This window comes from Taudactylus pleione, unplaced genomic scaffold (genome assembly GCF_031769625.1).
Source record: "Taudactylus pleione unplaced genomic scaffold, aTauple2 ptg000556l, whole genome shotgun sequence".
Taxonomy (NCBI): Eukaryota; Metazoa; Chordata; class Amphibia; order Anura; family Myobatrachidae; genus Taudactylus; species Taudactylus pleione.
Window position 1 is genome coordinate 23,098,645 of NW_028284958.1, and position 11,747 is coordinate 23,110,391.

Consider the following 11,747-nt stretch of genomic DNA (forward strand, 5'->3'; position numbering starts at 1 on the left):
CCTAATTTTTTTGTAAGTACACCTGTCTTTTAATTGCCGTAAGGCTTCTTCCCTATATTGAGACTAATGACCCCCCCCCCCCTTATCAGCTGGTTTCGCTTCAATCTTTCCAAGGCGTCTCTCTCACTTTTATTTAAGTTAGGTTTATAGGAGGGGATATTGCTTTGCAGCTGGTTGATTTCGTCATTCACTATTTTAGTAAAGGAATCAACACAACAGCCTTTCACAAAACTGGGATTGAAAGTGGATTGTTTTTTTAAAAGTCTTATGCTCAATTTCATTAGCATCCTGTGTGGTTTTAACTAAATATAATTTCTTCAATGCTAATATTCTAATAAAATTTTGAACATCAATATATAGATTGAAGAATTGATGTTATTACTCGGACAAAATCTTAGTCGTTTTTGAAGAACTGCTGTTTCATATTCATCTAAAATATGATCACTCAAATTTAAAATTTTTGTGGTATTATCAGAAAGAGGGTCATCGCTTATAATTATTTTCTGTTCTCTATATTTTTTCTAATTTATTTCTATCCTTTTTTCTCTGTCCACCCATTTTACCTCGCCTAAATACCTTCGTATTGTTTTTATCTAATGGTTTCTCCCGTGGTTTGTTCTCCTGTCTAAAAAAAAAAGCATCAGAATGTGGTGCATTTGAGAGGATTTCATATCTATTCCTTAATTTAAGGGGGAAATTATAGTCAGTCTGTTTTGGGGAAAATTTATTATATCTCTTACGTGGTGTGTTCCATTGGTTATGATATGGAAGAGGATAATTATTCCTCATTTCCTTTTGAGTAGGGTACGCATTGTTTAAGTACAGTGTATGTAATCTTATTATCGGCCATGGGCTCCGTTTGATGGAAGAGATACTATCGGTTAAAGATCCGTTCAGTACGCGCCACTATATCCACACGGATTAATAGATTGTCCCACATTTTGTGAAATATTATATGATATTTAGACATACTGTACCATGATGTGTTTTTGTTTATTTTAAATACTCCAAGAAACATCTGGATACAAGACACCTTTGAAAGGAGGATCTGAAGTCTATCGTTGGAGGCTACACAATGGAAGTTTGAGTATATTGGACTTGATCTCATTTTAATACATTTTTTTTATATATACTTTTATACTTTTTCTTATATGTTGGACTGCGCTGAGCGCCATTACCTAGTAATTTATGTTTTAGCCGCTAGTGTTGTCTACAGTCTGAGTAGCCAGATTACCCATACACCAGTGATGACGCAATTTGAGAACTAGCTGCTGTGAATGGCTCTTTTACAAACATAGTGAATCTGCGCACAGTGCAGCCAATAGAAAATGTTACCATGACTTCTTATTGATGTGACACTGGTAGCAGACGCTGTCCAATATTTTATTAGGACCTGGCACCTCCGCACACAGTGAAGGAAGACATTTTTGTGTACTGTACCAAAATCTGGCCTAACAATTTTCTAGAAACTAGTGACATCACTGGAATGAAGCATAAGCAGGTGAATAACAAAAAGGACAGCCCCAATTCAATGTTGTCACATAAAGATGAGAAACTCTGGCAATAACGTGCTCAGTTACTAGTCTGTTTCTAATGGGTGTGGTAGAAGAGTCAGACAATCACTATGCTGATATTAGAATGTTTACACGTGAATGTCGATCAGGTCTCAAAGTCGACATTCACAATAGTATTGTCAACATATCGACAATACTATCTAAGCCAGGGATTGAGAAGGTGTGTCCCGAGGGCCGTATAAGACCCGCAAAATCATTTGGTCTGGTCCTGCCAAGGCAACCGCAGACAGGACTCGAAAATCAATAAGTCTAGGAGCTTTATTCTGCCAGCCTCATCTGGCTAGCAGGGTGCCTAGAATGGCACCCTATAGTCAGAATCTATGCAGTGGTACCGCCTGGAGTGTCCTTCGGATGCTTCAGACGGTCACACCGCTGCCCTTACAGCTCCCCGGAGCATCCTCAGGATGCTTCGGGCATTGCTGTAATCACCGGCGATAGTGGCTCCATCCCCTTCGTGTGTCATCACAGAGGGGGTGTGGCCTGTACCAGGCCTGCAAATGAAGTTATAAATATCCAAATGACCCACGGCAGAAGAAAGGTTCCCCACCCCTGAGCCGAGCCTAACACTGATAGGTTTATAATGTAGACATGCAAGTGAACATTCAGAACCATTCGACATTAGTGTTGACATCATGAATGTGGACAATACGACTGCATACCATTTGTAACAGTCTATACACTATTCACTGCAAGCACAGAATCTCCATACACATTTTATTTACATTGCACAGGTCATGTATAAATGCTCACTCATGTGTATTATACTCTTTACACATACTGCCCATCTATTATGGGCATCATTGCTCAGCTTTTTATGGATTCACAGTTGCAAAGGCCCTTAGTCCTTCGCCACGAAGATTGTGCTTTAAGTGTTAATTTGCAGAAGATAAAAAAATTGGTTCTGTCAAAATGAAAGTTATAGAATCCAAGAGGAGCTCACTCCTGTCATATCAACCCCTGAGATGCCAGTCTTGCCCCACCCATGTCCCCACAGGCAGTGTCCCCATACATGGGGTTGCTCAGTACACACTGCCTCTCCTGATTCACAATGACAAGGTAAAGACTCAGTGCAATGATGGTGACAGAATAATGACCCTTGTGAAAGCATCTCTCACGTTTGTGTAAACTTGCAATGTACTGTTATAAATCTAACGGCGGCATTTACAGATATCAACCCTTTAATTGCCAGGCAGCATTGAATTTCTCTGACAGAGAAAGGGTGCTACAAATGGGAATCATGCAAGAAATGACATTACAGCCTTTCCCTTGTAGTTGTAGTAGTAGGGAAGGATCTTAAGTCCTTTGACTTATACAAGAACACAGTTCAGTTAAAGGGAATCTCTACAGCCTGCTTCTTGTAGCATGTTCTAGGTGTCCGAATCCTCTTCTTCCTCCTCCTCTTCCATCTGCTCCTGATTGTAGTCCAGTGTGCTAAGCTGCAGTTCGGTCTGGTTTATCACAGCTTCATCATCCACATTGAGTGAATCCTGTAGTGTTGTAGAATAAAATGATACTGCGTTATTTATACCATATCAAGGCAACAAGTTAGAAGCTGCAATAACACTATGCTGTCTACACAACTCATAGCAAAGATTCGGCAGGCTCCAGCCGCAAACTACAGATGTGTCCAAATAAATCTTACATCCGTGCGTTACAAGTCGCGTTAAACATAACACGCGAGCACCGTGCTACTTGGTAGCACAGATAGTCTTTTCGTGCTACTTTTTACCTTCAAAAGCTTTGCGAATAGGATACACAAGCAACTTCTGCTGATTACAATGATATGCGACCTGCTTATATTCTGTGTGCAACTGCTGCTGTATCTGCATGCAAAATGCTACGTTACAGCGTCACTGTAATATACACCGATCAGCCATAACCTAAAACCACAAAACATAGGTCACATTGATGCATGGGCTCCACAAGACCTCTGTAGGTGTCCTGTGGTATCTGGTACCTAGACGTTAGCAGCAGATCCTTTTAAGTCCTGTAAGGTGCGAGTTGGGTCCTCCATGGCTCGGACTTGTTTTCCCAGCACATCCCACAGGTGCTCAATCGGATTGAGATATGGGATTTTGACGGCCAAATCAACACCTTGAACTATTTGTTATGTTCCTCAAATCATTCCTGAACAATTTTTGCAGTGTGGCAGGATGCATTATCCTGCTGAAAGTGGCCACTGCCATCAGGGAATACTGTTGCCATGAAGGGGTGTACTTGGTCTGGAACAATGTTTATGTATGTGGTACGTGTCAAAGTGACATCCACATGAATGGCAGGACCCAAGGTTTCCCAGCAGAACATTGCCCAGAGCATCATATCGCCTCGGCCGGCTGTCTTCTTCCCATAGTGCGTCCTGGAGCCATCTCTTCCCCCAGATAAACAACACACATCCCCCCGGCCATCCACATGTTGTTACAGAAAACATGATTCATCAGACCAGACCACCTTCTACCGTTGCTCCATGGTCCAGTTCTGTTGCTCACGTGCCCATTGTAGGAGCTTTCAGTGGTGGACAAAGGTGAACATGGGCACTCTGACAGGTCTGAGGCTACACAACCCCATGCGCAACAAGCTGCGTTGCACGGTGCGTTCTGACACATTTCTATCACAGCCAGCAATAACTTTTTCAGCAATTTGTGCTACAGTAACTCTTCTGTGGGATTGGAGCAGACGGACTAGCCTTCCCTCCCCACACGCATCAGTAAGCCTTGTGGCCCATGACCCTGTCGCCTGTTCACTGATTGTCCCTCCTTGTACCACTTTTGGTAGGTACTGACCACTGCATACCAGTAACAATCCACAAGACCTGACATTTTGGAGAACACTCTGACACTGTCATCTAGCCATCACAATTTGGACCTTGCCAAAGTCACTCAGATCCTTACGCTTGCTCATTTTTACTGCTTCCAACACATCGACTTCAAGAACCGAGCCTAATATATCCCACCTCTTGCCAGGTGCCATTGTAATGAAATAATAAGTGGTATTCACTTTCCCGGTCAGTGGTTTTAATGTGATGCTGATCAGTGTAAGAGCACATGTATAAGTGGGACTCTTCTTTTAGGTCAGCTTTATAAAGATAAATTATTTGGAAAAATGCAATTCACATTAACAAGATGGCATTTTCCATTTTAAAAGATTCCCCCTCTCAGTAGTGTTATTAGTAGGAATTGCTGTGTTGTATCGTTCACTAATAAATAAGGCTCTTGGAAATAGTGATCAATAAGATAATTTAGAAGCTGAGCGGCTGGGGAATACATACTGTCATGCAGCCTTAGGGGTCTATTTACTAATCAGACAGAGTGAAAAGTGATAAGGTGCCAGCCAATCTGCTCCCAACTGTCAATTTTCAAACCAAGCCTGTGAGATGACAGTTAGGAGCTGATTGGCTGGCACCTTATCACTTTTCACTCTGTCTCCTAACACTGCTTAGTAACTAGACCCCTTAGTCACTGGCAGTTTTATATTTTTGCGCTGTTCTAGAATAGGCCACTTGTAGCTCAGCATACATACAATGGCCTTCTGCATGATAGTTCTGCAAAACTCAGCGGTTACTTGTGTGTATGGTTACATGTGGAATTAAACATCTATGTGACTGTAACTCTATTGACAATACAATGCCTTGTCTGTGTGGAATGTATGTAGAATATGTGCTGGAGGCTTGGAGTGGCTTAAATATTTATGTTACCATTACCACGTGCCTTCCTTTATCCCTTAGATATTCCAGCCAAACTGCTGGGACTGTCAATCAGTGTCATGTTGCCGTGGGAAAAGAATAAACAATGGCGTTCTAGTGCAAAGAGGGAACCTATTAGATGAACACAGGAATAGCAGTGGTCAGGAGAAGACAGTCAAAAAACATTCAACCAACATTCCCAATTAACGATGCAAAATATGTTATCATATGTCAGTGTCCTTGCACATCTTTGCTGCAGTCATGCCAGACAGCCCCTCTCAATGTGCCAGACACCGCGATACTCTGCTAGCGTCGGGCGTCTTTTTTGCACAGATATACAAGTGACGCATATCAAATCAATCAGCACAGTCTCTTGGAGTATCCTAGTTGCATCGCATTGCAACTAAGACGCATTTTAGGCAAAAAAAAGATTCCCAACGCTAGCAGAGTTGCACAGGACTGCAATATATTTATCTATATTGATAGATATTATAAGAGCCTAAATTCTGTATCCACAGTTGGAGGCCCGATCCCCCTCAGAGCTCTCAGTGGCTGCTTGACAGACATACAGTGCTGCTTTGCCCCCTAACAGCTACAGCCAGCACTGCCTGCATTGAGTCCTGGCAGTACCTGTAGCTGGCGCCACCCCTTACTAGTGCCTAGATGTGGAGGGAGACAGGTATGAGAGAGATAGGAGAAGGCGATAATCATATTTTAAACATGAACATTCCATTTATTCAATTACATTGTAATAATCAGTCAAGTGTGTTGACCCTCAGAAGTTTAGTTTACCCATCTCCAAGTGCCCATGTACTAGACACAGATTACCGTTAGCAGAATGCCTGTGTGCGTTATAATAGTGGTGCACTCTGTGTAGACGATCACCCACCTCCTCAAGCTCCTCGGTGTGAGATTGTACATCCTGTCCTTCTCTAGAGTTTATCATGGATTGAAGAGCCAGTTCCTCAACCTAAAAATGTAATACATGGCAAATGTTACCTAGAAGCAAAGATTACTTTCACTTGGATCAGTAAAATAGAGAAAATGTGTTTTTCCTGTTCAAACAATGAATGAAACATCCTCTGCAGACCGAACCTCCATATGACAAAATGATCAGGAATGCTTTGAAATAAATCTGCATGTTTGTAAATCTCAAACGCTCATGTGTTACTCAATAATGTACATTAAATGGAGTGTTTATACACTTAATTCAATACTCCGAAGAAAGTTCTCTTTCACTCTACTGCAGCAGGTTATCATGCTAGGAGAGAATTGCTCCCAAAGCCATAACTAGGACGGTGCAACATGGTGGCACTGGGAGCCAAATTTTGTCTTTTCTTATAAAGAGTTCCTTGCTCTATTTTATAGGGGCCAGTATCTATAGTGGGTGCAGGGTGTGTGGGGCACACGGTCCCCTGGGTCCAGAAGGGCCCACACTGCACCCATTAGTCTTATACTTACCTGTCCGTGGCACTGCAGAGCAGCAAAAATCACTTGGAAAATGGCGGTGGACATTTTCCCGGTGACTCATGCATGCTGTCCCTGGAAAAACGACTAGGGCGCCATTTTCCTGGAGACCCGGACATGCGAAGTAGACTAAGCACTAAGCCAGAATCTACTACACCCGATGCACCACCGGAGAGAGGAGGGGGCCCGCACTGAGTCTGCACACTGGCCCCCTCCTCTCTTAAAACGCCCCTGCCAATACCATTATTCTTTTGTACTAGTAAGTAAATGTATGTACAACTACATTTGTATGTATACATGAGAATACAGCAGAAATCAGTACTAGTTAAATGCTTTAGCAGAGCACGGTAATATCACTGCTGCTGTAAGCAACATACAAACTGATGAGAAGTGAGCACTCCTGAGTGTACTGGTCCATTTGGTTATATTATTTTTTTTACCATTGGCATGTTCGATTAACAGGCTACAGACGGGATCGGTTCGAATCCCGACGCTGGAACACTGCCAGTGAAGATCCTGACAGGTAAGTATTTTCTCTATTTGCTCACCTAACCCCCCCAACCCTAACTCTCCCTTAGGGGTGCCTAACCCTAACCCCCGCTGTAAGACCCTAACCCTCCCATCCCCGCAGCCTAAATCTAAGTCTCCCGGGGGGTGCCGAACCCTAATCTCACCCAGGGTGTACCTAACCCTAAACTACCCCCTGGGTGTGGGGGGGGGTGCCTAGCCCTAAGTCCCCCCCCCAGGAGCACCTAACCTTCGATCGGTATGCCGGGCGTCGGGCTCCCGGCGTAGGTAAAATGACAGGCGGCGGGATCTTGACGCCTGTCATTAGACCCCTGCCGGGATTAGACAGTCGGGAAGCCGGCGGTAGGCATTTCGACCGTCGGCTTCCTGACTGCATCCCCTTCAGACAGCGCACATTACACTTTTGAAACTGAATGCAAGAGAACACTGGGCCATACTGTAGCCTCTGCTACACACATTTAGCCACTTATCAAAATATTACATTTGTTTTGTTACTTTTTCAACTGAAAGCGAGAGTCTTCTTATCTGATTTCCCAATTAGGGTTTTAACCTTCTGTGAACCAGGTGGAAAAAATCAACATGGCGAACCACGTGGGGGATCTCATACCCTATGCTATACTTCACCATAAGTATACTAAATTAGGGCCTGATTCAGAGATGGATGGAAATGCTGAGCTGCACACAAGCAACTGTGCAATTCCATCCATCTGCAATGCTTTAGGAGGTGTCTAGACACCTCCTTGTTGCATCTGCGATCCCAACGCTGTGACCGAGGTCGTAGCCTGAGATCACCATCGCCACCGGTTGCTCCTTTGGCCAGGTTGCGGTAGCAGAAGTTTACCGCAGTCTGGCCAGGCCCTGACAGCTGCGAGGCCAGGAAATCTGTGTCCACCGTCGCAGACCCTGGCTTCGTCCCTTCCGAAAAACAGGGACAACACGCCCCCATTTCCGGGAACAGTGGCCAGCCACACCCCAGCTCTGCCAGCATGACAATCATGCTGTGGCTTGGGGGGGGATGCGCAGACTATAAACCATCGGGTTAGCGTGTATCTGAATCAGGCCCTTAGTACGACAGTAATTCCAACTGTCATAACATCGATTCATGACCCTTCAGATATAAAAATAAAACAAAATAATAAAAAGGGAATAAACGCTTTACTCTTGTAAGATAAGAAAAAAAAAAAACTTTTTTACAAACTAAAGTTATGTCTTCTAGTAACAACTTTTTTTAAAAAAGATCTGGAACACGTTTGAAGAGCAATCGTTAGTAGAAATTAAGCTTATGAACAATTAGAAATAATTAAAATAAACTTAGTCAACTCAGTTTAAAGGGTCTACTCCAGAGGTTCCCAAACGCGGTCCTCAAGGCTCCCCAACAGTAATGGAGCGTACACACGGTCAGATTTGCCAGACTTGTCAGATTTGTCAGATGAACGACTGAACGATTAAACGATTTGAACGATTTGGACGATTTGACCAAAGTTTTGAACGATTTGAACGATTTGAACGATTGAACGATTTTTGACTGCATTAAAATGAATGGAATTGTCCAAGTCTGACTGCAAACCCATCAGATGTCAGATATCGTTATCTGACAAACGGGAACGCGCATCGTTGATCGTCCATCGTTCAGGCATGTCAGATATGAACGATTTTCCTTCAGATATGAACGACTGAACGATTTTTAAATCGTTATCGTCCATATCTGAAGAAAAAATCTGATCGTGTGTATGCACCATTAATGTTTTAGAGATATCCATCGTTGTGCACAGGTGGTTAAATCAAATTGACTGAGATACTAATTAATTCACCTGTGGTCAAGCATGGATAGCTCTAAAATCTTAACTGTTGGGGAGCCTTGAGGACCGCGTTTTGGAACCTCTTGTCTATTCATTATCACTTAATTTCTACAAAAGCAAGTGAAAATTAACATGAACGTTCACGAGTAGCAGTGAAAACATTCGAGGAGACAGCTGATTTTTGGATCCGCTGTCTCCGTCGTTGGAGCTTGATGAATTGCTCAGTGCGAGGTAGAATGTTAATTATCACGGTCCATCTGAACCCCGATAATTAACATAATGAATATGAGATCACTTTTAGTTGACATCAAGGCAGGTGCCGGACCAGGTGGGGTATGAGATGCCCACACGCACTTTACGCACGTGTACTCGCTACGCTAGCTGCACTAAACCGCCGTCACTACGCAAACTCGCAGCCTTTCAACTCCAGCTACACGAAAAGGCAACTTGCGTGCAGTATTTATTATAATGTTATAGAAGTTCAAATCTTGCTGGGGTATATCACACCCCACCTAGTTCACTGAAGGTTAAGCATATCAACTGAGCTTCCATTATGAATAGAATTACGACGTTTCCAGGCCAAACCCACATGAATGGGTGTAGTAGGTATTACTGCAGGCCGCATGGTAAGTATCGCTAACCTAATTCCCCCCCCCCTAACCCTCCCTTAGGGGTGCCTAACCTTCCCCCAAGTTCCCCAGGGGGGTGCCTATCCCTAACCTCCCCCCGGGGGTGCCTAACCCTAAAGTCCCCCTGGGAGCCCTAAACCTAACCCTCCCCGGCTGTCCGCACCCGGCACACCTTCGTTCAGTATGCCGGACGTCGGTCTTCCGGCGTATGGTTAATGACAGGCATCGCGTTTTTGACGCCTATCATTAGTACCACGCCGGGATTAGAGAGTCTGGAAGCCGGCAGTCGGCACTTAGACCGTCGGCTTCCAGACTACACACGAACTTCCATCATAGTAATTTCATTAAGGATCACTGTAATCTAAAGCTTGTGTTATTACAGTGGGAGCATCAAGTCTTGAGATTATATATATAATATAGATAGTAAGCTCCACTAAGGCAGTGGCTGATTCGGATAACTTAAATATTATTTGAATAGCGCTTCGGTGCTATGCAAGTAATTGTTAATAACAAAATGTGTGTGTCTATATATCTTGCCCCCAAGGGTCATTTTCTGGAGCCACCCCCATCTCACCTCAGTAGGGTGTATTGTATATCTGACAATCAGGGAAACCCCAAAACACAGAGGGCGGAATTCAATTGTTTTCGCGGCCCGCATCTCCCGTCTAAAGTGACAGGAGTTCGGGGGCCGCTATGCAATTGTTCCAGATTTTCGTGCTGATCGCGCCCAAAGTGGTCCGGTTTAGCCACGCAAAGCAGCTAAACCCGACCAAAGTGCTGGGCGCGATCGCGAAAAGTGATGTTTGGGCGCCCAAACATGTCACTTATCGCACATTTCATCTCTCACCCCCCTGGGGCTGCGAGCTGATATGTAGTGCTGGCAGCTGATCGTGCCCGATAGGAGCAAGAATTGAATAGCTCCGTCGGGCGCGATGGGGGCAGGAATCAATTGAATTCCGCCCAGAGTGTGACCCAATCCATTGGTTGGGCATTTCTGCCCTATACCATACTGCCTGAGGTGAGGTGAACAGAGTTACTCGCAAAGATGACAGTTCTCTCATTTTTCCAACATACACCAACTTCTCCTGGGAACAAACCCGATAATGCACATATCTATCCTTCAACTTTTATATATACATATATGACCCCCGACCTGTGCTCTCTGACCTTTAACCTGTTGAGCTGATCGTGCAGGGCAGCTTTGATCTTTAGCAGAGTCTCTTCCTCCTTTCTCAGCTCCTGCAGGCGACTCAGCATCCTGCGCCCTTAATCGGGTCACCGACTACAGCACCTCATCGCCGAGGCATCCAGCCATTCACAATACCTGTCACGAAGGTCGGGACGTCATCTCACCGCGCGGAATCCCGTGACGTAACTAGTTCTGAGCCACAACACGCCGCTAGGCGGCCATTCTTACTAAGGGCGCATCAGCGCGAATGTGTCATATAAGGCCAAGCTGGCGTTATCATTTGAACAATGAGAAGCGCGCCGCAGCGCCACCTCCTGGCTGCGAAGATGAGGCAATGAATCATCACAAAGAAGTGTTCTTGTAATTGCGTCAAAAGAAAAGTAAAAAATAACGTTTATCATACATATGCTTCCCACTGTTTGTTTTGGACATACTTTGTGGCCATCACAAAGAAAAATTACCAAAAAGTACACATACACTTTTCTTTTCCCAGTTTTTTAACACCCTTTAGCAATATGTTAATTACTCTAGGTCCACTCCTTTGGTGATAAATATTCATATTTATATTTATTCGACTTCACTGGTTTGATTTAAAGATTTAGATCTACTCTAAGTGACCATCTACCGACCTCATTAGTGGCGGGACCTGGCGGGGTACCGGCATCAACAAGTGCATACACACTTGCTGATAACAGGAGCGACGGAGCGAATCGCTGATGTGGACAATATGTTGTCCAATCTGCCGGATCAGACAATATATGGTCTAGTGCAGGGGTTTCCAACCGCGGACCTCAAGGCACACTAACAGTCCAAGTTTGAAGGATAGCCATACTCAGGCTTGCAGTGGGCTGCCTGTGATTCGGTGAAATCCCCGGGGGGCCC

The 11,747-nt window shown here is 44.2% G+C and overlaps 1 protein-coding gene across 1 annotated transcript; it reads right to left on the minus strand.

Moving 5' to 3' along the window:
- Nucleotides 1-2,271: 2,271 nt before the first annotated feature.
- Nucleotides 2,272-11,032, minus strand: SNAPC5 (small nuclear RNA activating complex polypeptide 5). The gene is made up of 3 exons (XM_088452886.1): nucleotides 10,844-11,032; nucleotides 6,143-6,223; nucleotides 2,272-3,061 (listed from the first exon to the last, which is right to left on the minus strand). The coding sequence occupies exons 1-3, from the start codon at nucleotides 10,931-10,933 to the stop codon at nucleotides 2,942-2,944; spliced, it is 291 nt and encodes a 96-aa protein (XP_088309012.1). The 5' UTR covers nucleotides 10,934-11,032; the 3' UTR covers nucleotides 2,272-2,941.
- Between the last annotated feature and the right edge of the window lie 715 nt (nucleotides 11,033-11,747).